Here is a 26,795-nt window from a genome sequence, read left to right as displayed (position 1 = left end):
TGGAGAAACGTGAACATGGCTACACAGTCCAAGGCTGGCTTAAAAATAACAACTTGAATATAAAAGGCAGAACTTAAAGCGCTCTTTCGATGGCATTGGAGACCCTAAAGCTTCACTTTGTTAACAACTCAATCTCACCCTATATTGGATAGATGGTGGCACTGTTGGCTCTCTTGCACATGTGATGGGATTGTGCTCCAATTCACACTTTTTGTTTTAGCTCCTGCTTCAGCTTTGGAAACATTAGGAGCACATAATGAGTTAGTTGTGGTGTTATTAGCAGCAGCTTGTATGGAAATAGCCTTTCAGTGGAAAACACCAGGCAACCTTTGGGTGAAAAGATGGACGGGCAAGAGGTTGAGAAGTGACTTTGTCTGAAAATCTGATGCAATGCCACATGGAATTGTATGTTGAGATTCCTGTATTGCAGTGGGTCGGACCAGACGACCCTCAGGGTCCCTTCCAGCTCTACAATTCTATGTCTAGTTCCCCCTCTTTTCAAACATGACCAGATCTGTACCAACATATTCCCCTCGCAATCACTCAAGTTTCTCTTTGGAGAGGTTATTTAGGACAAAACAGATACTTTGGATTATTTTTCTTTTGTTTGTTTTATTTGGTGCTTTTTTTCTTTTTAAAAAACATTTATTTGGTTTTCAGATCAAAGTTGTACAATCACATATCCAATATACAACATAAAAACAAGATTCCAAACAATCTCCTGGACTTCCTTCCTCCTCTTTGTGGGTCCTATGGTTAATCATTTCCTCCTGCATCTTTTATGATAATCCAAATATTTTACATCTCCATTATGTCCAAAATTCACCATTAAACTACAAGTGTTATCCCAGTCCTGCTAACGGTTTTAACTGTTTACAATGGTTTTTAAGACAAATTATAAATTTTCCCCATTCCTTATTAAAATTTTGGTTTTCCTGATTTCTGATTCTTCCGGTCATTCGGTGATCTAATCCGTGTTTCTCTTTCGCCCTCTCCTGCACAAATCAGCAAGGCTGATATCACAAGTCATTGACAAGTCAATTCTGTAGCGGCTGCACCCGCAGTGCTGTTATCTCCGTGGTATATAGTCCAATTAGGGCAGCTTTCCTCGGAGGCGGGGAAGTTTTTAACCGCAGCACCCCGGGAAGGAAAAGCGGGGCGCACCCGGAAGTCAAGTCCAGGGCAGTCGGAAGTAGGAAGTTCTCGCGTCTCACGCTTCGCAGGGGACGAGAAGGCGCCAGTTCTTAAGCAGGTATCGACCAAACGGAGGGCTGGGCTGCAGGTTTGTGGGCACAGGACGCTTTGAAAGGGTAGGTTCAAAAACAGATGAGAGCCCGACACTGCCTTCCTAAGGGCGGGGGGTGGGCCGGTCCTACCTCACAGGGCTGTCGTGGTGCTTGCCGAGTTTTTATTTATTTATTTCATAAAATTTATACGCGGCTTGATTGTAAAAGAAACAAACAAAAGCGGTCTGCAAAAAAACAACAACTCCCCCCCATTAGAATAATCAATAAGAAAAACCAACAAACAATAATTTAAGACTTTAAGAGTTAACACACGAAGCGCATTGAGTGCTGAAATATAGAGCACCAAAGTGCTAAGTAAGGTCTATGAGTGGAATTCAACTAGTTTACTCCCAGCAAGGGTTGCCAGATGAGGAGTATCCCAGACCTTGAGATTTGGGACGTCTCTGTTTAGAGAAAAGGCAAGTAAGTGGCAACATGATAGAAGTGTGTAAAATTCTTCATGGCATGGAGAAAGTGGATAAGGAAAAGCTTCTCTCCCTCTCTTCTAACACTAGGACTCGGCGACATTCAATAAAGCTGCATATTGGATGAAATAAAAGGAAGGACTTCTTCACACAGCACATAGACTGTGGAACTCATTGTGGGATAGAGGATGTTGGAATAAATCACACACGAACTCCCCCCAAACTCCAATGCTTTGTGTCCTCCAGATGTTTTGTGTACAATGCTTTGTGTCCTCCAGATGTTTTGGACTACAACTCCATGTATCTGGGGCTGATGGGAGTTGTAGCCCACAACATCTGGAGGGCGCCAGGTTGAGGAAGTTTGGACCAGATGAATCTTTTCTTCAGATCCAGCAAGGCAGTAATTGTAACAGAGTAGATAAATCGATGAAGGATCAATGGCAGTTCTCGGTGGCAGAACATCCATGTTCAAAAGCAGTATACCTCTCAGCCCCTGAGACTGTCCTTGCATATGATGACTTACCATTATTACATCTCTCCACACACACCCTTCAAGCTCTTCCAGAACTGTGAATGTACCAGAGAGTGAAATCAGCACTGGATCCACAGCCCTTGAACTTGGACGACGTTGGCTGTTGTTGGAAACAGGTCAGTTTTCCGTGGACCCTCACCCCCGTCCCGATACAAAGAACTTTTCCCCATCACTGAACAAAAGCGAATTCCTATGGAGGTACTTTGGTCCCATCCATTCTTATGTTTTAAACCTGTGGGTTATCTGGCAGGCCTTCCAAGAGTTGTGGGCAGGAGGGTGGAGTCAGAGAACAGGCCTTTTCTCTGGTGCCCCCTGATCGTGGAATTCTCTCCCCAGGGAAGCTCACGTGTACTGACATTGTCATTCTGACACCAGATGAAGATGCTTTTATTCTCCTCGGTGTTTGCTCTTTTATTTTTTATATCTGTTCGTAATGTGGGTGGGCTGGCTATCTTATGGTGCATGATTTTTTTGGATGAACACTTCACCGACCATCTAAATATTTCCCCCCTCAATATCGTTCCAATGACAGCATCATTATTACAATGCCAATTTTATCCAATTAATACTATTATTAAAACCAATTATTAATATACCAAATTATACAATTTAGCTAGACCCCTGTTCCTCTCCCACCCAGAGAGGAATTCAAAGAATGAGTTTCCCCCACCATTCTTTGTTTATCTCCATCTGCCTTTTCCTGTGATGTCGAGGAAGACCTCTATTCCTGGTGCAGGCAGAACAGGATGAACACTTTCAGCATAGATTTTTCATTCTGATTTTTAAAATTGTATATTTCAGGAGTAAGCAACCTAGTGCCCCAGTGTTATGGACTACAACTCCCCTCACCACTGGCCATACTGGAATGAGCTTATGGAAGTTGTAGTCTAGGAACATTTGAAGGCCACTGCATTGGCTACCCCTGGTATATTTTGCATGCCATTGTCCCTGTAAAACGCTTTGCAACTCCTTCCAGTAGTGAGAAGCAATATTTAAACTGAATGAATTAAAAATGAGGAGCAATTGGACCTGGCTTCCATTATCTCCCAGCCCCATGCAGTGCTCCACCTGTCCTAGTTGATATTTCCACTGCTAAAGCACTTGTGATGCTCTTCCATTCATTATTCAATTCACTTTATTTTGGGCAGCCTCCTAGAACGTGGACGTATTCTGCAAACGGCTCCTTGCATCACCCCGCCCACGGCAGAGACACGGTTCCCCAGGGCTAACAGAACAGCATGTCCCAGGCCACAAAACGCAAGCATGTGGTGAAAGAAGTCCTAGAAGAGTATGTGGTGCCTTCAGAGAGGCAGCAGATCGTCCGGGTGAGGCCTCCCCACTGTGCATCTCCAGCCTGGACTGGCCATGGGCTTCCAGATGTCATTGCTCATTTTCTGTCCTGATTTTGCAGTGCTGTTTCTAGCAGCTGTGTTCCACCCAAGACAGCTGTAGACTTGGTTGTTGTACATCATCATTCCTCGTGCTAGTGCCTTCTGGTTGTTTTGTTTTTTGAAAAGTTTTTATTATTAAAATAATTCAGCATTAATACACACAAATTGAGAATATACAAGCATACAATCCTTAAAAAAGATCAAACATACCTACACTCAATCCCACAGATATTTCCTTTTCCCATCACCATCTGCCACCCCTCACCCCACCTTTGTGTTAGACTTCCAATCTACTCAATTGCAATTTCTTTCCACTTCTATTACTTTCTTTCACACACCTTTAACCTAATTTCATGCTTCTTTTTCTGTTACACATTGTTATCCATCTTATTTAGTATTTCAGTATTTAAAACAGAACTTGTTTATTCTAATAGGAGTTCTGATTTTTCAATATGGTTTTGCAAGTATCCTTTAAACACCTTCCAGTCCCTGGCTATCTTCTCTTTTGAGATCCTTCCAATTTCTCCCATTGTTTTGGATATATTGTAACACTCCAATAATTTGGCAAGCCACTCCATTTTTGTTGGTATAATACCACTTTTCCAATTTTTCGCAATCAATAACCTTGCGGCTACTGTTGCGTATAAATATGTCTTATCTTCTTCCTTTAGACTTCCTGGTACTATTCCCAATAGAAAACCTTCTGGTGTTTTCCTAAATGAATATCTGAACATTTTTTTCATTTCATTATATATTGTTTCCCAAAATTGTTTGATGTTTAAATAATTCCACCATATATGCATCATAGTACCTTTTCCAGTGTTGGAAAAGGCCTTCTGGTTGTTTTGGACCACACCTCTCAGCAAGCTCTAGTTAGTAGAAACATCTGGCGGTTAGGGAGGGCTGTCTTAGATCTGCATTAACCCTGATTATTGATCTGGGGCAGCTTTTTGCAGGAGATTGTACTAGATAATCCTTTGTGTCCCCTCCAAAGCTACAGTTCTATGATTCCATTGCCTCCCTGTGTTCATCTTGTCTATAGCTGGACGGTTCAAAAGAGGTTTGGCTCTTCCTCCTCTGCAGGAGAGGAAAGCGGAGTGGGTGGGTTTCAAGCCAGTTGAACAGAAAGGGCCCTTTTCATGGACTTACAATGCTGGTTGCTGTTTGTGGGTACAAACCCCAGCACAACTTTACAGTGTGGTTGTTGTTTGTTTTGCCTATTTCTCCCAGGTGGTGGGGACCCCTGGCAACAATCTCCATGAGGTGGAGACATCTGAAGGGACGCGGTTCCTTGTGAGCATGCCCACCAAATTCCGCAAGAATATCTGGATCAAGAGAGGTGAGTGGCAAAGGCTGCCGTCCTTATAGCAAGTGATGGAAATTGTGTCCCCCTCCTCCTTTCCAGTTCCTGCAAGTTTGTGTCTCTTTGCAATATATACAGTAAGCCCACAACTTATACAAGGGTTACATTCTGCAGATCACAGCTAAAGCCAACCTTCCACATAGTCCAAGGTTATTGAGTTCGGTGGCAGGTGGGATTGCTAGTGTCGTTTTCCCTAGAACCTCTCCTCTTTTAAAATTTTTGGCCATGCACATAAAGCTGAATATGCACAAGGTAAATCTGCATAAGCTGCGGGCTTACATAGACACACACTTATCTTTTTCTCCCCTCCCAGGTGACTTCCTGCTGGTAGATCCCATAGAAGAAGGGGAGAAAGTGAAAGCCGAGATTAGTTTTGTCCTCTACAAGGACCATGTTCGCTACTTGAAAAAGGAAGGATACTGGTAAGGACCAAATACCCACTTGTGGCACTCAGAATCCCTGCAACCAAAATAGGGTTAAACCTTCAACAACCTACCCCCCCCAAAAAACACAACCCAGATTTGAGAAGCAGGAATCAACACTCCCCCCCTCGCTCCCAGCCAAACAACAACAAAAGATAGAAACTGGAAGGGGTGGGAGGTCTTGTAGGGTGCCAGGGGGTGTCTGTGGGTATTAATTTGGACGCCCCAAAAAAACTTACACAATTGCTGATAGGTTTATTGCCACCCAGCTCTCTTCCCTCCAGCAGTACAGTGGTACCTCGGGTTAAGTACTTAATTCATTCCGGAGGTCCGTTCTTAACCATTCTTCACTTTAGCTAATGGGGCCTCCTGCTGCCGCTGCACCACCACTGCACGATTTCTGTTCTCGTCCTGAAGCAAAGTTCTTAACCCGAGGTAATATTTTTGGGTTACTGGAGTCTGTAACGTGAAGCATATGTAACCCGAGGTACCACTGTAGTAGGAAAGTTGCTACTGACAAGGAAAGCTACTGATAACACCCCTTAAGTCTGCTAGGCCAGCCTCCTCCGCAACCTGGTGCTTTCCTAATATTTTGGATTAGAATTCCTATCATCCCTGACTTTGGGCCTGATTGGCTGATGGGAGTTGGGAGTCTAAACCACCCCAGTGCACCAAGGCTGGGTGAAGGGTATGTCCAGGCTGCTGGTGTGATACATTTTCCTGACTAGTTTTATGTAAGGGGAATGACCCATCTCTTCTGCAGCTCCCACCTTTGTCTTGGGCAATCCCTTTGTAGGTTCAAATGTACCCTCCAAACTACTAAGCTCCCAATATCCCAGGCTGCCCTTCTCTCTCCTGTTTCTTTCTGCAGGCCTGAGGCCTTCTTGGGTGGTGTGGCAGGAGCTCAGAGCAGTGCTAAAGACAGGTGAGTTTGGGAATGGGACTCCTGCGATGTGTTTATGCGGAGGCTGGGAGAGCACTCCAGGAACCTCCTGTCTCTCACCTCTAAGGTGTTGTTGTTGTGATTAAGAATTATTATTAATTATTACAATTAATTCATTGCCTTTTAAACCACCACATAAGATAAATAAAGAACAACATATACAGTCATACCTTGGAAGTTAAACGGAATCCGTTCCCGAAGTCCAGTGTGGCTTCTGATTGGCTGCAGGAAGCTCCTGCAGCCAATCGGAAGTCATGGAAGCCCTGTCAGACATTCGGCTTCCAGAAATAGTTCGCAAACCGGAACAGTCACTTCAGGATTTGTGACATTCAGGAGTCAAAAGTTCGGGAACTTCCAAGGTGCAACTATACATTTAAAACAAGATTAAAACCCTAGCAAGTGGACACGTGGTAGAGACCCATTTATCCAGCTGAGAAAGCCTGTTGGGACAAAAATGTCTTCAGCTGCTTCTGGAAAGTGCGGATCATGGACGTCTGTTGCATTTTGACAGAGATGTTACCCACAACAGGCTACACAATTACACAAAGCAAGAAAAAGGGGAGGCAAGGACAAGTTATAAAAGTACAGAAATTAGGCTGGATGTTGTAGCCGTGGGGCCAGCTGTTAGTAGTCCTACTTTGCTTCTAATGTTGTCTTTTAATTGTTATAAACTGCGCCCTGGGACCGTAGCATGAAGGGCAGATAATAAATTGAAGTAATAATAATTAGAGAGAAGTTTACACTAAGAGCGCCTTCTGTCTGTCTTCCTTTAGCAGGGATGGGCCACAAAGCCCACCACGTTCTGCGGGGGAGGAAGACTCCGAGGACGATGATGCAGACTTGTTTGTGAATACAAACAGGGTGAACTACAACTACCTGGAGAGTGAAGACAGCAGCGACTCAGATGAGGAGGAGAAGTGACAGGTCAAGCCAGCCTGGGGGCTTCCATAACTTTGCTCAGAGAAAAGGGGCATTGCCTCAAACCCCATCCTCTTGTCTAATAGGGTTAGCTGTTTGTCCCCTTTTTCTGGAGGGGAGCTTGTACTTGCAGGAGCATTTTGGAGCTGCTGTATTGCAGGCAACAACAACAACCAAAAATTTGCTCAGCCTGTTAGCAGCAGCTATAGCTCATTCCTTGAGGAACTTTGACCCTGTCTTGACCAGATGCCTCTACTGTATTCCAGGCCTCTTTCCCTTTCTCCCTTTGCCTTATTTAATACAATGTGTATGCCCCAAACCCAGACACTGCCTGGCATGCCAGATAGCAGTTTACAATAGGTCACAAGCTTCAAGATACATTGATCATTTTGAAGTGGCACTCCTTTCTTCTAAAAGTGGGCTGGCCTACATTAAGAGATGGTCAGCACACAATTGGAGCATCCAAGAGCAAGTCGTATTTAGTAGGCAGGTGCTGAATTAGATGGTATTGGGGATGATCTCAGTGCTTTCTATCCAAATTCTCTGCACCAAAGCCATTCCTCAAATGGCTCAAATCACCTTGCCTTCTATCTCTCCTCCTTCACATTTGCTAGATTTGGCTCTTGAGAGGCAAGGGGACACCCACAGTGAGGGACAACTTCTCTTTTGTATTATAATATTCAACAAGTGTTTCAATAAACTTTAAAGAGAGACTGGGGTGAGAGCACTCTTGTTTGCAAGTGGGGCCTTTGTGTGAGCTTGCTAAAGCAGAGGGAGGAGGGGGAAGAAATAAACTGTGCAAATGGCTTTCTGTGAAGTTCTTAAACCATGTAAATACAGGAAAGCAGCTAGAAGGACAGTTGGACCTTTAGACAAGGGGATTAAATGATTTACTGTGTGAGGAAAGGGCGACTGTAGAGAAGCTGCATTCTATCCAACTGCCTTCAAGGCAAATGATGCAGGGCAGCACCCCATGCCTGAAAGACTTTTTTAGGGAGGGAATCAGACGTAAATAATAGCGGCAAGGTTTGCTGATGACGCCAAACTGTCTGGGGTGGTTAAAACAAAGGAGGGGTTGCAGAAAGCTCTGAAATGATCTCTTTGAACGGTGTCTGGGTAATAAAATGTTAAAGATGGTTCAAAATAAAGAAATGCAATGCTAATAAGGTCTGAGCAGGCAGTGACTGACCAGCAAAGAGATGTGGGGCTTGAGGTGGATAAGTTGATGAACTTGTTAATCAAGCAGTGGCTGTGAAAAGTGTGAGCTGTGTGTTGGAGATCATTAGGAAATGAAACAAACTGCCACTATCATAATGCTCCTGTACATTCCATGTATGACCACACTTGGGGATGGGGATTATGTAGCTTTGGATGATGGGAACTCGAGTCTACCAACATTACAGAGGAACACAAGGCCTCCTTAGAGTGTACACCAGCCTTCACGAACCTGGTGCATTCAGATATTGATGGGACTATTATTCCTGTCAGCCCCACACAGCATAGCATGATGGGAATTGCAGTCCAAGAGTTGCAGAGCAGCAGGTGGACAAAGGCTGCTCTACACTAAATGGCAGCTCTTTCTCAGTCCTGCTTGGGAGAGAACCTGAAGGTTTTCTGCATGCAAAGCATGTTCTCCTGTTCTCCTGCCCTCTGCTGCCAAGCAGCTTTAGATGGAACCAAAGTTGCTGAAGTTTGTACCATTTCAAGTGGAGGCTTACTGGACATTCCCTGACTAAGCCAATTTTCTATATGTAGGGAATGCGCAAAGAGCCATCAGTCCCACGAGTCTCTTAGCTGCAATCTGAAGTGATAGAGGGGAAGATTATATGTAGCCCAGTGTGTGCTCCCCGTTTCATCAGCCACCAAACACAGCATTTTAAACTCTTGCTCAGTAGAAGGAAGAGGCTCAACAATGAGTGAGGAAGCATTACTTTTACTTAAGCTATTTGGTTTCACATATATAGATACAAAAACATGGTGCTAAAAACTCAGCTCCACAACTATATACACCCCTCCCCATATTTCAAAGTGGGGAAGGGACATGATGAAGACATTTCCTTCAGGAAGCAATGGACCTAGGCCCTCTGCGGGGACCCCAACCACAGTACTGCTCCGCAGAATCCTGAGCAAACATTTCTCTCCAATGCAGAAAGCAAAGACCTTTATTTGGTGATGGTGTTTCTGTGGAGGGGGAAGAGAGAGAATAATAAGTTAGCAAAAGGCCTGGATGCAGCAAGCAAGAGAGACGCCACCTGCCCACTCCTCCAGAGAATGGAGAAGCTCTTAGCTCCTCTCCCCTAGTAGGGAAAATGAAAGGGGTGGAAACAGCAGCTACGAAGCCAGAATCCATCTGCTTCAAGCCTCAGCCACACGCTTCCTTGTACAGATGGCTTAGGGTGCACAGCACACCATAAGCATTTAGTACTGCCCCACTCTCTGCAGATGTGATCAGCAAACTTTTGTGAGGACTGGCTGCTTGAGAGTGACTTGTGGAGATATTTTCAGGACTTTATCAAGGCAGACAGGCGAGCCAAACAGCTGCAGAGTCGCCCACAGAGAAGGTTGCTTCCCTTCTCCTTAGCAGGAAGGATCCCCACCTAGCAGCCCTGTCTCTCTGACACCAGCCCCAAGACATCCCCTCCCCTCCCCCTGCAATTCCTTACGCATTCATGCTCTTCCCGCTGCCACTGAGCACGATGTAAGGAGTCTTCTGGGCCTTCTGCTTCTCCTGCAGCAAAGCCACCGTGCCCAGAGGGGTGTCGCTGGAGCTCATCTTTTTCAAGAGCTGGAGGAAGAGGAGACAGATCCAATCAGGACCACTTCCCTCACCATCCCTGTACTCCTGCCCTCTGCACAATTCCTCACCCTAGTCGATGTCTCACACACTAATGTAAAGAGGCACATTTCAATGGCTGGTCAAAAGCTACCCGTCCTAAAAGGGGAAATGGGCGCCACACTTCAGCAGGCCCTGAAGAGACCAATCATTTTGGGGAACAGGCAAGTGGGATGGTCTCAGATCCTCCACGCTACTGGAACTGGCCAGTGCCTCCCTCTCCCTTCACTCACCGCCTCCTCGTCTAGTTTCTTCATGCGCCGCTCAGTCTTCATCTTCCCAGAACCCTTCCCGTGGAAGCGGTGAGAGAGCTGTCGGAACGCCTGGAGCAAGAAGAAGACCGGAGGGTTAAACAGCTTCAGCTGGGTTGGCTGCTGCACCTCAAGCAGACCAAGGCTGAGAACTGACCACAGATGCCTATTAGTTGAGACTGAGCCAGCCTTGCCCAACCAGCCCCCCCCTGATGTTTTGGACAGCAGCTTTCACTAACCAGCCAACACACAAAAAATTCTTTTATCAGGAAGCTGCCCTATTGAGAACCAGTTACTCCCTCCTGGAAGTGAGGAAGCTGCTCCGTTAAAAACTGCCTTGCTTGGTATTATTATACCATATGCATAGTATACCATAATATAAGCCACCTATCATACCAGAAGAGGGCTGATAGCCCTGCCTAGTAGTAGTACCTCTTTGGGTGTGAGTTTGCGCCCAGTCTCATCTACATATTCTATTTTCACATCTGGCTTGTAACCGTCTTTCTCCTTGAAGTCCTGAGTGAAGCCCCGGTATTCTTCACGCCGGCTGTATTTGTCATCAATGGCCCTGTAAGGAGGAGGAGGGAACAGAGCAGCCTTAACCACACTGGTCCAGCCTGGCAAATACAGAGTCTTCAGCTCTGCTGGTTTAGCCACGTCTGGAAATTTCCTACCCCAGGCTATCTGGTTCCAGGGATGTCCCACCTCCACCCTTTGAAGCATCCCTGTCTACCTGATTTGGCACTGGAGAGCCAGGAGCTCCTTCCCCCACCCACTAAGCCACTCACATTTTGTCCTCAATGCAGTAGACTGCCGATGGCAGAGACTTATTGGGTGCCTTCACTCTTGCCACCTTCTGCACGGTAGTCTCCAGCAAGCCTGGTGAGGAGGAGAGAGAAAGAAAATGGACTTGCAATATCCTACTCATGCAGCCCTCTTGGAGGAAGAGTGCCAGCGGACACGAAATGCAGATGGAGCCTCCTCCTCTACACCAAAGGAAGGCTGACCTACACACAGGCCTGCAGGTGGAAGGCGCTGGCCAACCCCTCACCCTACACACATACACACATACACACACACACACCGCCCTTACCTTTGTTTTGGCAGAGCATAAGAGCAGCCGCCAGGCCCCGGTTCACAATGGGCTCCTCGTCCAAGATGGTGGTGGAGGATGCTGAGAACTGCATAACAAAAAAAAAAGGGAGGGGGAATCATGCTCAGTTCACCCCACCTGTACTGACCCACTGGAATTTAGACTCCAGCAGATGCCTTCAGCACATGTGGGTGGGAGATCCCTTGGAATCCCAGTTACAGAAAGGAAATGTATATCTTAGTGGATTCTGACTGAAGACACCATGCACTGGTTGCTGTTCTCTCCTTTGATTTGGAGCCCACAGGGAAATTCCTCTCGCCTGATCCTCAGTTGTATACAGATCGATAACTTCAGGAAGTAATCGCTGAACTTCTAAGCTGATGGACAACTGCACATTACACACTTGGTAGCTACATCTGCACTGGAAGCTTAGAAACGTTCTGGCTGTATCAGGAATTATAATGTATTATATATCTAAAACCCAATGTTTTGTTACCCCTGCAGGATGGTGTACACAGTTACTGCCAGTGGTTCTATGGTTTCATATCTAGCTTTTCTTTAAATTAATGAACTGGGTTGGAGATTTTATATTCTATATCTTGTCAAGGCCTCTGGGCTCACTGCCGCTGCTGGCAAGAAGGGGAAGGGGTGCCAGTCCTAAAGCGGCTGCCAAGGAATCTTAGAGCACCAGCCTGGAACACACACACCCCCCCACAAAAGGCAAACTCACATCCTGCTGCTGTTTCTCCTCGTCCAGGTTGACAGTGCTCCAGCCGATGTTCTCCTCCCCGTCTGAGTCTGAGCCCCCGTTTGCTGACCTCTCGTCATCTCGCTCAAAATCCTGAGAGGGGATAAAGGGAGGAGGAGGAGGAGACTGTGTTACAAGCCAGGAGAAGAGCAACTGCTCGGCATGCAGAAAGGACAAAACCCCAATGGCATCTCTAGGTAGAGCTGGAAGAGAGACCCCTCCCCCAGCTGAAATCCTGAAGAGCTGCTGGCGATCAGTGTGGACAGGACTAGATGGACTCACTCTAAGGCAACTTCCCTTGTTATGGACTTCCCTCACACTTTAATTTAATTTCATAAAATGTATATACCGTTTGATTGTTAAAAAAACCCCTCAAAGCAGTTACAAAGAGAACATAACAATACCTGTAAAAACAGTTAAACAGAGCTATTTAAAACACTGAAATAATAATGAAAACCAGCAATGAACTAAAACCACGTTAGACCATATTTCCGCATTCTACATACTTGTAAACTCCTTTGAGGATTCCCCTGACCCCTTTTTTTACAATCAAGCGGTGCGTACATTTTATGGAATAAATGAAAACTATCTCTCAGCAGTGAGTTCCAGAAATTAACGCTGCAGTGTGTGAAGAGCCATGGCTACATCAGACAGCTGCTTCTTGGAACACAATACTGGGAGGGGGTGCTGGTTAGCAATTCCACTTGGGTCTCATCTGCACTGACCAGGCCAGCATCCCTTAGAGGCTTATTACCATGAGCTCTTCCTGGTCCTCGCGGTTGCCGGCCAGCCCGTAGGTAGGGATCTCGCCAAGTGTGCGGCAGAACTCGGAGGTGGCGTTGAAGACTATGGCCCCCTTACGCTCCAGCTCATCGTCGTCCTCTTGGCTTCGGCTGGTCTCCAGCTTCTTCACTATTTCTATGACCTGAAAAGTTGATAGGCAGGGGAGGGTTAGTAACACTGAACAGCTAGCTAGGGTCCAAAGGCCTCCAGGAGGCTGCCTGGAAAATGGGGGAGTACCTAGGGGTCAAAGAAAGTGAGATCCATTTGTGGGGACACTGAACACCTTTACGGAATGATGTGACTATGGTGCAGTGGTTAGTGTCGGACCAGGACCTAGGCGACCAGGGATCCATACTTGGCAATAAAGCTCACTGGTTGACCTTGAGCTCAGTCACTGCCTCACGGCCTACCCTACCTTGTAGGGTTGTTGTGGGGATTACAAGAGGAAGGGGAAAAACACATACACCACAATAAGCTCCTTGGAGAAAAAAGTGGCACGTAAAAGCCACAAATAAACAAAATAAACAATACACTGCTTCCAATCAAGCACAAATCTGTTTGGCCTGATAGTTATATACATGCATTGAATCCTAACAACAACAACGTATTACTTGTATCAGACTGGGTTGCCCCAGCCACTTGGCGGCTTCCAGCAGAATGTAAGAGAATACACAGTACATCAAACATTAAACGCTCCCCAGTAAAGTAAAATTAGTATGCTTTGGATGTTCTGGCAGCATTAAGCTCTCTAGCAAAGGGGGCAGCAGCAGGACTGAGGTTTCTGAGTTCCAAATACATTCTGGTTTTTTTCTATCTATTTTTTGTGTTTGTTCTGAAATTACGTTTTTTTTCTAAAACAACAACAACAAAGACCTTCAGGAGATGGTCTCAGAAGCTGATGCAGAGGTATACTGGGTGGCTACCCAGGCCCCATGGCATCCGCACTTCTCCTTGCCCTTGAGGTGCCAAGGAGAAACTCTTGCCGCTTTACAAGGTCAGCCTCTGTGGCAGCTGGGTCCCCTCCGCTTCCTCACCTTTTCCCCACTGTCCTTCAGCTGCTGGATCTGCCGCAGCTTCCGCCCCTTTTCCAGCTGCTTCTGCAGCTCCAGTTCCGCCTCATCCTCCTCCAGGGCAGCAGGAGAGTCAGGGCCTGCGAGAGCGTCTTCTGCCAGAAAGAGGGGGAGAAAAGGAGGTGAAAAGGTCTTATTTCGACAGTGTTTCACCCTGGATTCCCCACCCTTGCACTCAGAAAGATCTGCCTCCCAATGGACCATGCCTTTAACCCTCACCCCCAAGTTTCTAGGTTCAGCCTTCCCACAACCTCGCACCCTCCAAATATTTTGGACTACCAACTCCCCCTTTCATTTTCATTTCACTTTCAATTTGTATGCCACCTTTCTACACTGCTGTTATACACAACACAGTTTACAAGCCAGTTGAAACAAAATGTAAAAAGACCACACATCCTAGAACAACCCAACCCAATGCAAATAAGTCATAATGGGGGGGGGGATGATTTTACAATAACCTATCAAATAACGTAGTATTCAATAATCCATTTAGAATACAGGCAACTCCCCATTTACGCACGAACCACTAATGTCTGTGCCATTTTGGCCACCGCAAGGGGCAGGGCTGGAATGGGGCGGGGGGGGGGAGGAATGGAGCAGGGGCAGAATGGGGCAGGCTGTGCGGTGCCACAGATGCAGCCCCCATGTAAATGGGGAGTAGCCTGCATAATAAGATGGACTTTCAAGGTACAGTATCTGAAAATTATAATTAAACCAAAATTCACTCTCAACAATTGCAACAAATCATTATTAGACTATAATAAATAAAAATAACAGAAAAGTAACAATACATAAAATGATATATAACAAGATAGCTTATAAAATTACTCCCATCAGCAAAACTGTGTGGGTCGGGGCTAACTGTAGCTGGTAGTCCAAAACCTCTGAAGGGAGCAAGATTAAGGCAGGCTATGCCAGAGCCAGTTTATGGGGCAGATAAGGCCAAGGGAATGTGGCCCTCTACCTGAAACACGTTCTCCATCCCTGTTGTAAATCAACCCAGACACCATTGAAAGTCAAACAGAATCCATTCTGGAAGTTCATTCGACTTCCACAATGTTCGAAAACCAAAGAGCGGTTTCTGATTGGCTGCAGGAAGCTCCTGCAGCCAATCAGAAGTTGCAGAAGCTCTGTTGGAGGTTCGGCTTCACTTCCAGGTTTGTGGTATTCGGGAGCCAAAACGTTTGAGAACTAAGCTGTTCGAAAACCAAGGTATGACTGTACAGAGGTTTTTTCAATTGTGTAAAAAAAACACACCACAGGTCTAAAATGTAGAAAATAAAACACAAGACACCTTCAGCCAATCTTAATGCACTTTCCTTTGAGAATGCCTCTAACCCCCCTCTCTTTCGGCCACCCAATGATCCCCAAGCAGACTCACCATCTTCACTGCTGATCTCCATTCTCTCTACCCGAATGTCGTCTGACTGGGGCAACTGCTCTGAAGCTCCATTCCTGGCATATTCCGTGTAGCCCTCACCATCCTCATCCTCCTCCTCTTCTTCCTCCACCACGGCAGTCTTCCTCCTCCTCCCCCGGCCACGAGCCCTAGAGAGCCATTGCAGGGGAGACATTGAGCACAGGAAGCAGTTCTCTGCCCCAGAGGTGATGCGATCACAAGCTGTGGCACCCCGGACCTAGCACGGAGACACTTCTTGGGCAGAGGGGTCTAGGAGGGATGAACCCCCTGCCTGCTCACCAACTGAGGAAACACGTGAGGTGGGAAGCAGCACTCAAGAGCCATAGAAGACTTCTGCAGCCCCTCCCCTGCTCAGCCAGCCCCATTCTGCCCCTGTTACCTGGAGCCAAAGTCCCTCTCACTGTCCATGCTGCTCAGCGGCAGGAGATCGTCGGCCTTCACCGGCTTCTCCTTCTTGCGGATCTTCTTCACCCGTCGCTTTGTCTTCTTGAAAGTGACGTTCTGTGGCAAGGAGCAGAAGCATCAAAAAGCAAGCCCAGGCCTGTGGGAGAACTGCCGGCCTGCCCTCCTGCACTCATACAAGACTCTCCCACCCCAAAGGCCTTCTGCTACTCAAGGCTATAAAGCAAAGTCCTTGGGCCCAACATGCTTCCGGCATTCCCATCTTGAATTCTGGGCTAAGCCCCCAAGTGGAAAGAGCTCAGTTTCCTTAGGAAAGGAGTTTGCCACATGGTGTGGAGGAAGACAGGCCGTTTATATGGAAGCGAATATTTGATGCAGTTGAATGCAAAGCTTGGAACGTGCAGAGGTGGAGTGACCAAGATGATCCAAGGGCCTGGAAACAACGCCTTATGAGGAATGGTTGAGGGAGCTGGGGATGTTTAGCCTGGAGCAGAGGAGAATGAGAGGAGATAGGATAGCCACCTTCAAATATCTGAAGGCCTTTCACATGGAACAAGCTTGCTTTCTGTGTCTCTGGAGGGAAGGACCCAAACCAGCAGATTTGAAGGGGATACTGACTAAACATTAGGAAGAACTTTCTGATGGTAAGAGATGTTTGACAATAGGAACGGACTACCTCCAAAGGCTTTTAAGCAGAGGTTGGATGGCCATCTGTCAGGGATTCTTTAGCTGTGGTTCCTGCACTGCAGTGGTGAAACTTTGGGTCTCTTCCAACTCTACAATTCTATGGGCTGGTGTCCAGAAATGGAGGATAAATTTGCACTTTCTGACTGCAACAAACCATTCATTCATCCCTTCCCACTGCAAAGGTCAGAGCTAAGGGAAGGAGACTCTGGAGAGGAGACCTCCCCACTCCAAAGGCTTCCTGGTGTTCCTCCATTCTTGTGCCCTGCTGCTGACAGCCTGTCGAGACCTCCCTTTCCCCCTCTTGACTTTTCTCACAACAGGAACTTTCCCCCTTGCCTCTAATCTTCCAGGGTCCAGGACACCTGCTCTTTCCTCCAGCCTAAGTTCCTAGGACTAAGAGCTGTGGACAAAAACCCTCAAGAAGCGCCCAAGAACCACATGAGGATAGAGGATCCCTGCCTTACCATCTCCTCTGGCGAGAAGTACTCTGAAGCCAGGCGGAGGCCCGGCACATCCAGGGTCTGAGCCCGGTTGTGTAGGCTGTCCCGGATCTGTTGCAGCTCCCGCTCCCAAGACCCGTCCGCCATCCCCACCGAGTCCAGCTTGAAGGACTTCTTCTTCTCCCCTTCGATCTCTTCATCATACTTGGAGAGGACACTCTTGTGCTTGTACTGGGGAGAGAGAGAAAAGAAGGGATCAGAGGAGAGGAGGGGGACTCACCAATGGGAGAGGAGCTCCAGGGGCCTGGAACAAGAAGGGGCTGGTGGGCAAAGCCGGGGGACTTGCCAGGAGGCTTAAGAGCAGCAACACTTGAAATCTCCCACGTCTGCCAGCAAGTCACTTCCTCCCAACACTCGAGCCTGACCCCTTCATCCTGATATACGGCTGTGGCTGTAGATGCTCAGGAGGAAGGAAAAGGCTGCCCTATAAACCATCCATTCCTCTCCTTGGGCAACCTGAGCTACCACAGAGGGAGGGAAATATATATCTGTACCCAAACCTGGTGCCCTCTGTATGCTTTGGGCTTCCAGGTCCCATACAGTTGTGCTGTCTGGGGCTGCTGCAGCTCCGGGGCAGCTCTATCCACTGCTGCCACGCCACGCCTATTTTTCTATCCCAATGCTGTATTATGTATATTCTGCCTGGTTCCCTCCCATAAACAACAACACAAGGAAGCTCCCTTACGAGCACCATGTCGTCCACGCTCTCCTCTTCCTCATAGGGCTTGTATTCCGGCTTCTTCTTGCGCAGCTCCACGTTCTTCTTGGCTTTCTCGTTGTCCACTATGTTGACGTTCACCAGCACATCGCCGCCCTCCTCCTCCAAGACTCCTAAAAGGAAGCTGGCAGTCAGCGTGAAGTCAGCCGCTTCACAACACAACTCTTTCTAATGCTACTGACCAAATGTTGAACCCGAACCCTGTCTCATTGGATGCCGACCTAGACCCTCCCCTTGTACATAAGGACTTGCTCGCCATGCTCTTTACTGATGCCCGTTCAGAGATCTCCTCCCATTGGAAAGACCCCAAAGGTCCATCTCTGGCAGGCTGGGCAAGGGGAAAGCGCAGAAGGGTGGAAACGCCTTTTACTTTGAACAGAGTGAATATGTAGAATAAATCTCAAATGGACTTCTGCTAGCTCAACAGGGCTTCCCCCTCCTGAAATTGGCTTGGGGGAAGGTCAGGAGAACCCCCCAGAACAGGGTGTGGATGTTGAATTCCCCCCAGTTTCCGTGCACCCCAGAGGTTGGGTAGGGAGAGATGGAAATGCTGAGAGAGTGTTTGTGTCCTTGCATGAGAGGGAGGGAGGGAGAGACAGAGTCACAGATAGCACACATACGTATGTGACTGCATGTGTACAAGTGTGGGAGCAAGAGTTGCAGCCTGCAACCTGGTCACTGGGTGGAAAAGCCAAAAGGACATGCCAAGAGTGTTGCAAGCTCTGTCCCCCCACCTTTGTCCTTGAGCGTCAGGATGACTGTCTTCCCTTCCTGGAAGGAATCAATGGTGTGCTCTACTGTCAGACCCTTCAAATCCCGTGAGCTGTAGCTCACCTGCAGGAAAGAGTATTAAAAGCAGGCATCAGAACAGCTAAGGCAATCATCATGTTTCCTACAATTCTATTATTATAACTGAAGATTCTATCCCTTTGATAGCATGCTCTGTTGGGACATAAACCCAACTCATGTCTGTGAGCTTGTGGGATTGCTCTCCTCACCTTCTTATTCTGCCCAAATTCCTCCTCCACGAGGCTGCTGACGCCAAACTCCTGATCCATCTCTTCCAAGAGCTTGGCCTGTTGCAAGGCAGGAAAGAATACAAAAAATGGAGTACAGCTCTAGATAGGAGACACTGAGAGGAAAGGAAGGTGTAGAGGTAGGGGACGTACATGTCGTCCAGTGGTTTGGGCAAAGCAAATGCATGGAGGAAAGCAGTTAGCATTCAGGACGGGTGAACTGGCTCCCTCTCTCCACCATGCCAGGAGGGCAGGACAGAATACTGTCTGCCAAATTTCCTTAAGTATGGCACAGGCATTGAATGGTACAACAGGCTCCCTGCCCCCTCCTCCTGTCAAAGTACAGTCAGCTCTCCAGGGTCTCAAAGGGGCAATACCAACCCTCTTCTCAGCCATATCCTTCTCCAGCTGCAGCTTCCGACTTCTTTCAATCCAGGCAGCGGTGTCATCGAGCCAGGGGTCATCTTCGCCAAGCGACTTGATCTTCCTGAGGGCAGGAAACCAGAAGAACACCCTGCTCAAAGATGATCACCCCAAGGATTCCCCAGTCACCCCAAAGATTTGAATGAGACCCTAGGTTTTCACCAAAGACAGGGTGGAACAGGAGGGCAAGAAGAGGACTTGGAGGAATGTGGCGTTAAGAAAAGATTAAACGTGAACAATGAGCTAAGTCAGCTAGGGGACTTCACAAACCTAGAACAGAGTGAAAACCCAGCCAACTTTCCTTTAAGTGCTAGGCAGAGACCTTCTTTATTGTTACCAACTGCATTTCTGTATAAAATATAATCTGCCTGAAAAACGGTCTTCATTTCATAAGCCCCCAAAATGACTTCAGTTCAGTAACAAGAACCAAAGTTAGTAATAAGAAGCCATTGGTTATTATTTTTTAAATGACATGGCAAGTTTGGAGAACTGCAGCCATCAAACAACACCACAGAAGGACTTACTGATTCAACTGGAATCTGATGAAGAACTTTTCCTGAGGACCTAGAAGTTATCAATCTGCTGCTTGATCTCAGAAAGACTCCTCAGTGAAACTTATTGTGTGTGTTTTTTAAACAGGTGGTTCATCGTATTCATTTGGGATTTTGTGTGTTTGTAAAATGCTTGTGCTGTTGATTTTATGTATTAGCATTTATACAATAGATACAATTTTTCTAAAGTCTCTTTATTTAGTGTGCTGATTGTTGAGACTTTCTACTCACTTTACTACAGCTGCATCCACCTGCACAGAGTTGGCTAACTGTTAATTATTTTTGCATTAATTTTAAAAGCTGTTAGTTAAAAAGTTGCCATCAAGTAATTTCCAGTTAAAGCAGGATACAAATATATTAAACAACTAAATAACTCAGAAAAGCAGCTGAAATGATGAAATTGCCAATCACTGGAGTAAGGAGTCAGCCAAGCTGGAAATCTGACCTGCTAGTGGATCAGAGTAGGAGATCCAGGTCAGTGCCTCAAATGAGATGTCCCTTTCCAAACAAAAGCAGAGATATCCCTCCCCAGAAAAGAATGAGGGCAGAATAACCAGGTAGGCCAAAATGCTGCCCTCCAAAGGCTGCAGGACTCCAGCTCCCAGCAGCCCTGGCCAATTTGGCGAGTGATTAGGATGATGGGAGTTGAAGTCATACACACACACACACACACACACACTGTTACATCTTTGATTTAGATAGAGCAGCTGAAAATGGTACCCTAGTTTCTGGTTCAGGAGCCTCTTTTCCTTGGCAGCAGCGAGCTTCTCCCGGATCTCCTCTCGCTGCTTCAACACTATTGGGTTGATGACCTCAGCTGCCACAGGGTCCTCCTTGCTGCCAGTTTCTGCAGGGCGGAAAAAAACCTGAGGTTATCAAAGGGCCATGGAGGATGGGAAGATGGCTGCCTTAGAAACAGTAGAGCTCCTCTGTCATCTCTTTTTAAAAACAGGTAACTGGACTAGGATGGAGGAAACCTCTTCTTACAAGAGTCCACTGGGTTCGCAGCAGTACCCAAGTTCTGAGCCACCAGTAGCTAAGGCTTACTCAACCCTGAGATGGTAAATTGCACCACTTCAGAATGTACTGGCTCTTCAAGGAAGACGAGAACCACCTTAAAATGGAGCCTCCAAGTCACATCCCTTAAGGAGACCATGGTATCAAAAGCACTGGCAGGGCAAACAGGGAAAGACTCCCTTTGTCTGGTTCCAGGTACAGATCCTCCCCCCACCCCCGGATCTAGGCCCTAGACAGCAACTAGGGAGGCAGAGAAAATCCCCCAAGCACCAGCCCCACAAGCGTTGATCAACCATCTTTTATTTTCACCTAGTTTTATTTCTGAGAAAGGCAGGCTAGGAACTCGGCTATGAAGGCAGGTAGATGGAGAGAACCTTCAGCACTCCCCACAGCCTAACCACCCCACCCTATTTCATCAGCTAATTATTTATTGCATTTCTATCTCACCTTTTTCTTCAAAAAGTTCAATGTGGTGTTTGTGGTTCTCCCTCACCTCATCGTATCCTCGCAACCACCTAGCGAGGGAGGTTAGGCTGAGAGATGGTGACTGGCCCAAGGTCACCCAGCGAGCTTCATGGCTGAGCGAGGATTTGAACTCTGGCCTCCCAGGTCCTACTCTGACACACTAACCAATACACTACACTAGGATCTGTGAGAAGCCTGGGCAACCAACAGAGCCGAAACGTGTGGGCTATTGTTCCCCTTTAACCAGCAGGCCACGCTTCCTCTTGCTTCAGCAGCCAGCAGGGGGGAGGCAAGAATCCTGGAAGGTGCAGCAGCAGAGGAACACCAAGGGCTATTCTCTGAATGGAGTCTGAGGCCATGAAGCCATGTGGCACAGAACCCGGAATCACTCACCCTTTTTGACAGAATTGATCTCCAAAGGCTTCAGCCCAAGTTTAGCCCGAAGTTTGCTGTCGAGAGAAAGGCAGAAATATCAAACCCTGCTCAGCAAAGCACTACAAGTCACAATGGCTCCATTGCCTAAGCAGCAACTTCCTGCTTCTCAGAGATCACTCTGGGGAGTTTTCTGCCCAGTTCCAAGTTAGCAGCTCTCTCTTTTTTTTCTTCAATAATTTTTTATTATTTTCTTTACACAATCATTCTTACAGTACATTAATCAACATATAAACCTTTTTGCTCTGCGAGCTTGTGACTTCCCTCCTTCCCTTCAGCTGGTATCCCTTATCAAATCCAGTTGAGTATTTTAATCCAAGTTAGCAGCTCTCAAATGCACCAGTTTTAATTAGTCAGCCCCGCACAAGAGCCAGCGGTCAAAAGATCGCAGCAGGAGGCATTTTCAAAACTACAGGGATACAGAAAGACATCAGACTCTGTCATACTCACTTTGTCTCCTCAATGCTGAGAGAAGCATCTCCCGAGCTAGACTTTGGACCGACAACTGTTTGGGAATAAAGACAGAGAGAAGTTTGGTTAGTTAAAGAGGAAAAAAATATTTAGTCCAAGCTATGAGCATTCTTGCATTTCTCCCACCATGTTTAAAGATTCCAACCTTCTTCAAAGGCAGTCAGGATGGGATTTACATTGGATGGTGGGTGGGGAGATATTGTTTAGTTTGCTATTACATTATGTCTTTTTGTGTTTCTGTATTTTAAATCGCCCTGTGATGCTTGGATGAAGGGTGATTTATAAATATAACTAATTTTGTTGTTGGCATCCTTTTGCCTCGAGAGATAATAATGGAGTGCACCTCTGGGGGTGAAGCCAAACTGCTGCACCAGCAGCACCAAGGTGAAATAACAACAACAACAACAACAACAACAACAAAATAGGGACACAGTGCTTTGAAGCCCAGGTGGTCAGGACTTCAAAGAACAGTGTGGGGCTGTTTGAAAGCCATTTTGCAAGCAACACTACGTTACCCTTTGAACCTCCCAAGCATGGGGCGGTTTGCAAAAGGGTTTTCACTCATCACTGCACTGAGCTTTCACTGTACATGCCTTGTGCTCACAACCAACATAGAATCAAATCCCACCCCCATCAGCTGATGTCCCCTTCCATTCCAGTGATGTCAGCTGACTGACAATTGTGTGTGTGTTTTTTTTAAATGGCCTCACAGGTTCTTGATCTCTGCTCCAATGCAGCTGACAATAAAACAACATTTAACATATTTAAGAAAATGAAGCAGGGCTAGTGACTAACAACTGAAGCGGGGGCTTTGAGTAAAATGTTGTCTCTATGGTCCTCAGATGTTCCTGCTGCTCTTCTTTATCCAAAAGTATTACTAAATATTGCAATGTACTCTGTGGGACAGACACCCCTGAAAAGCATGCTTAGGATTGTAGCCATGCATTCCCTGCTTAACTCCTGTCCCCCAGAATTCACTTCAAATGGCCCTCTTTCTAAGCCACCACAGGCATGGCTGCAACAGGGCACTCTGACCCTATCCAGGCTCACAGTCTGCCTGAATTCAATGTCAGGGGAAACCTCTTAGAGCCATGCAAATGCACACAGGGACACCTAACATGTCATTCTCTTTCCTGATCATTAAGCATAACTCAAAGCATAAGAATTCTCATGATATATATCTACAAGAACACAGAATTGATATAAAATAGCCCTCCCCAACCCGGTGTCCTCCAGACATTTTGGACTACAACTCCCATAAGCCCCAGGCAGCCATAATCAAAGATGACATCAGTTCTAGCCCACAACAAAGGAGGCTGCCTTTTGCCAGGTCAGGCCACCGGTCCATCTTGCACTGAACAGCAGGGGCTTTCCAGGGATTCAGACTCAGGGACCCAATTAATACTTAAGGTACATCTCCAATAACTGATAATGTGCCGTGTTTTTCTAAGGCCTAAACCCCCACCCAGGGACGCGGGTGGCGCTGTGGGTAAAAGCCTCAGCACCTAGGGCTTGCTGATCAAAAGGTCGGCGGTTCGAATCCCCGCGGCGGGGTGCGCTCCCGTTGCTCGGTCCCAGCGCCTGCCAACCTAGCAGTTCGAAAGCACCTCCGGGTGCAAGTAGATAAATAGGGACCGCTTTCTAGCGGGAAGGTAAACGGCGTTTCTGTGTGCAGCTCTGGCTCACCAGAGCAGCGATGTCACACTGGCCACGTGACCCGGAAGTGTCTTCGGACAGCGCTGGCCCCTGGCCTCTTGAGTGAGATGGGCGCACAACCCCAGAGTCTGGCCAGACTGGCCCGTACGGGCAGGGGTACCTTTACCTTTACCTTTTAAACCCCCACCCTCCTGGCTTTTAAATCAGTTGAGGACTGGGTTATTGCAGAGTAAATACTGTATTGCTACAGACTTTCCAAGGAAGAAGCCATATCCACTCTGCTGCAACAAACACAAGGGTTTTGTGACACATTAAAAGATTAACAAGCACATTACCCTTATTAGCTTTTGTGGATTGGAATCCACTTCACTAGGTACATATTGACAGGGAGTGAAGTGCCTTTAATTGTGTTTAACTAGGGAAGGGAAGAAGCTCAGAAAGTGATGCTTGGTGATCCAAGCACATTCCTATTATCTACCAGTGAAGTGTTGGAATCTGTAAGGTGTGGGCTCTGCTGGAACAAAGGAATACAGAAAACTGTATTGCAGCCTTCACCAACTTGGTTGGTTTGGACTACAATACCGCCAGGCCAATGGGAGTCGGAGACCCAAACATCTGGATGGCCCTGGGCTGCTGTATTGGCTCATTTTTCTTCATGCAAAGCATATGGTCTGCCACAGAGTGGGTGGGTGAGATGTTTCCATCCTGCCTTTTTAAAAACAAAATGCCTCTTTTATATTTTTTTGAGGTTTTGTTTGTTTGGTCTGTGTTTTTTTAATGTATGTGATCCTTCATGTATTTCAAGTCACTTTCAGTTACCTTAGTGCGGGACGGGGAAGAAGCGACCAACATATTTAACAAATAATGACAATTTAAAAAACCCGTTGCCGTTTGAGAATCGGGATGGGCCGGACCCCCCCCCCGGCCTTCCCTTTGCCCACTTTCTCCCACCTGAGCTTTGGGCGGCTTCATATCCTTCGTCGCGCTTCTCCCGCTTGATTCGCCTCCCCACCTCGCCTTCCTGGCTCCCGCTGGCGGCAGCACGGCTTCCCCGGGAAGAGGAGGAGGAGGCGGTAGCGGTGGCCGCCTCATCCCCGCCGCTCCGCCGGCTGCTCCGCTCGCCCCGGCTCCGGCTCCGCTTGCTCCGCCGCTCGCTCCCGTTGTTGCTGCCGCCGCCCCCGCTGCTCCGATGCTTGTGCTTCTTGTGCTCGCGGTGGCGGGACGACGATGAGGTCCCGGTGCCACCGGTGCCGGAGGCAGGAGGCGGAGGTTCTTCGGAGGTCTCGCCCCGCTCCCGGTGCCGCTTCGACGAACCCATGGTCGCGGCTGGACGCTGAGAAAATGGCGTCTCTGCGAGCCAGAGGCTCAGGTGAGTGGCACTTCCTGGTTACCGGCGCTCCACTTCCGGGTTAAACGCGGTGCTTCCGGGCCGGCGTGAATAGGCATCCGGCGCTGGCTTTGGGCGAGAGCAGAGAGTTCCGGAGATGGGTCAAGAAGGCTCGTTTAGTCGGGTGCGAAGGTGTGGATTCATTTGCTGTTAACAGCTGAACACAAAAAAATAATAATCCTGCATCTAACACTTCAGTTAGTGTAACACAGCATTCACGAATCCTCATTGCGTGTTGCAGAAACCTGTCTACTATCTCCATCTTAATTTTTTGTTGATATGTGGCCTGAAAACTCCAGAAAAGGCAACTGTTTTAAATCAAACTGCAAGGGGATTTAAAAATCTTTCTGTCTGCCTTAACAAGGGGAAGCGGGATTTTAGCATAATTTGTATAACTGCTACTTGTTTGCGTGTTTAACATAATCTCCATAATCTTTTCTCCACCTTTAAAATGGGAGGCTGTAATTCTTTTAACTACTACTTCTCCCCACCCCCTTAAGCTTTTGACACTTTGACCACATTTGTTTCTTCATTGGCTTTTTTAAAAAAATTGAGCTGCTCAACAAAAATCAGTCCTAAACTGTCCTACACACTGTGTACCTGAGCAAGACTGCTAATGGAATTGGCAGGACTTACTTCTGAGTAAATATGTTTAGGGTTGCCTTTCCCAGCTGCACTCCTGTGCATGCTTTACTGAGACATTGCAGGATATATTTGTGAGTTAACATACTTAACAGCTATTGTGCAAGTGGCTTCAGCTAAGAATACAGATAAATGCAGTTAATCTTTCAATAATCACCAGAATAGTGTCTGTCTCTTGTGTCAGCCTTTCTTTACTTGAGAAAGCAAAATTTCTGTTTCAGATTATCACTCCCCTTTCTTTTATCATTTTTAGAGGGTGAATAGTGTTTGATTATTGCAATAATGAGCTTGGGACCCACCCTGATACCAGCATATTTTGATGGAAATTCAGAACGTAAGCATTTCAAATGTAAGGGCTGTTGCTCATAATTGGGACCTTTTGTATGCAAAGCAGATGCTCCAAATTCAATCCCTGACATCTGCATATCCTCCAACATTTCTCTAATGAAAACAGGGATGTCCCATTCCATAATGATAATTTTACTATTTATACCTGACACATCTTACTGGGTTGCCCCAGCCACTCTTGGCAGCTTCCAACATATATAAAAACATAATAAAACATTAGACATTAACAAAAACTTCCCTATACAAGATTGCCTTCAGATGGCTTGGGGTCAGACAACCCCATACCCTCTTACATTTCTCCAGTGAAAATATGACATCCTGAGAAAAAGGGGGACATTCCAGGATCAAATCAGAAACCAAGACAGCTTCTCTAAAAATAGGGACACTTGGAGGGTCTGCATCTGTAGGGAATCTCTGAAACCCTGGAGTGCTGCTGCCAGTCAGTGAATACTGAGCTAAGTCTGACTCCATACAAGGCAGTTTCTCATGTTGCTAAGCCATTTTCATGTTTAAGATGATGGGTCACTTTTAAGTACAACCAATACGATATTATCTATTTTTTCCTGTACAGCTGTTGTTTCTAGTGAATATGATATAATTAA

General features: G+C 46.9%; 2 protein-coding genes across 4 annotated transcripts; one reads left to right on the top strand and one right to left on the bottom strand.

Moving 5' to 3' along the window:
- The first annotated feature begins 1,146 nt into the window (after window positions 1-1,146).
- EIF1AD (eukaryotic translation initiation factor 1A domain containing) lies at window positions 1,147-7,993 on the top strand. Of its 3 annotated transcripts, none has more exons than XM_081892842.1 (7): window positions 1,147-1,252; window positions 2,268-2,359; window positions 3,392-3,568; window positions 4,865-4,973; window positions 5,311-5,419; window positions 6,291-6,344; window positions 7,139-7,993. In XM_081892842.1, exons 3-7 carry the CDS (start codon window positions 3,482-3,484, stop codon window positions 7,281-7,283), a joined length of 504 nt encoding a protein of 167 aa, XP_081748968.1. In that variant the 5' UTR covers window positions 1,147-1,252; window positions 2,268-2,359; window positions 3,392-3,481; the 3' UTR covers window positions 7,284-7,993. The 3 variants fall into 3 exon arrangements, with proteins under 3 accessions (XP_081748968.1, XP_081748966.1, XP_081748967.1); XM_081892840.1 differs by having other exon boundaries at window positions 7,136-7,993; XM_081892841.1 differs by having other exon boundaries at window positions 1,161-1,310; window positions 7,136-7,993.
- A 1,203-nt stretch (window positions 7,994-9,196) lies between these two features.
- On the bottom strand, window positions 9,197-25,185 carry SART1 (spliceosome associated factor 1, recruiter of U4/U6.U5 tri-snRNP). Its single transcript, XM_081892741.1, has 20 exons — window positions 24,768-25,185; window positions 22,140-22,194; window positions 21,651-21,706; window positions 20,496-20,622; window positions 19,183-19,288; window positions 18,784-18,861; window positions 18,520-18,619; window positions 17,753-17,898; window positions 17,032-17,238; window positions 15,858-15,979; window positions 15,440-15,606; window positions 14,023-14,153; window positions 12,960-13,130; window positions 12,188-12,298; window positions 11,458-11,545; window positions 11,153-11,243; window positions 10,797-10,932; window positions 10,347-10,436; window positions 9,944-10,065; window positions 9,197-9,461 (listed from the first exon to the last, which is right to left on the bottom strand). The coding sequence occupies exons 1-20, from the start codon at window positions 25,132-25,134 to the stop codon at window positions 9,443-9,445; spliced, it is 2,490 nt and encodes an 829-aa protein (XP_081748867.1). The 5' UTR covers window positions 25,135-25,185; the 3' UTR covers window positions 9,197-9,442.
- Between the last annotated feature and the right edge of the window lie 1,610 nt (window positions 25,186-26,795).

This window comes from Podarcis melisellensis, assembly GCF_964234715.1.
Source record: "Podarcis melisellensis genome assembly, chromosome: 16".
NCBI classification, from domain to species: domain Eukaryota; kingdom Metazoa; phylum Chordata; class Lepidosauria; order Squamata; family Lacertidae; genus Podarcis; species Podarcis melisellensis.
Note: the sequence above shows the minus strand (reverse complement) of the source record. Positions and strands in the feature narration are given on the sequence as shown.

What these genes read in the sequence shown, in the direction of transcription:
- EIF1AD (XM_081892840.1), top strand. Translation starts at nt 3,482, where the DNA reads ATGTCCCAGGCCACAAAACGCAAGCATGTGGTGAAAGAAGTCCTAGAA. An exon ending in GAATATCTGGATCAAGAGAG is followed by an intron (nt 4,974 to 5,310) that starts GTGAGTGGCAAA and finishes CTCCCCTCCCAG; the next exon opens with GTGACTTCCTGCTGGTAGAT. An exon ending in CAGAGCAGTGCTAAAGACAG is followed by an intron (nt 6,345 to 7,135) that starts GTGAGTTTGGGA and finishes GTCTTCCTTTAG; the next exon opens with CAGGGATGGGCCACAAAGCC.
- SART1 (XM_081892741.1), bottom strand. Translation starts at nt 25,134, where the DNA reads ATGGGTTCGTCGAAGCGGCACCGGGAGCGGGGCGAGACCTCCGAAGAA. An exon ending in TGAAGCCGCCCAAAGCTCAG is followed by an intron (nt 22,195 to 24,767) that starts GTGGGAGAAAGT and finishes ATTCCCAAACAG; the next exon opens with TTGTCGGTCCAAAGTCTAGC. An exon ending in TATGCTCTGCCAAAACAAAG is followed by an intron (nt 11,244 to 11,457) that starts GTAAGGGCGGTG and finishes CCTCCTCACCAG; the next exon opens with GCTTGCTGGAGACTACCGTG.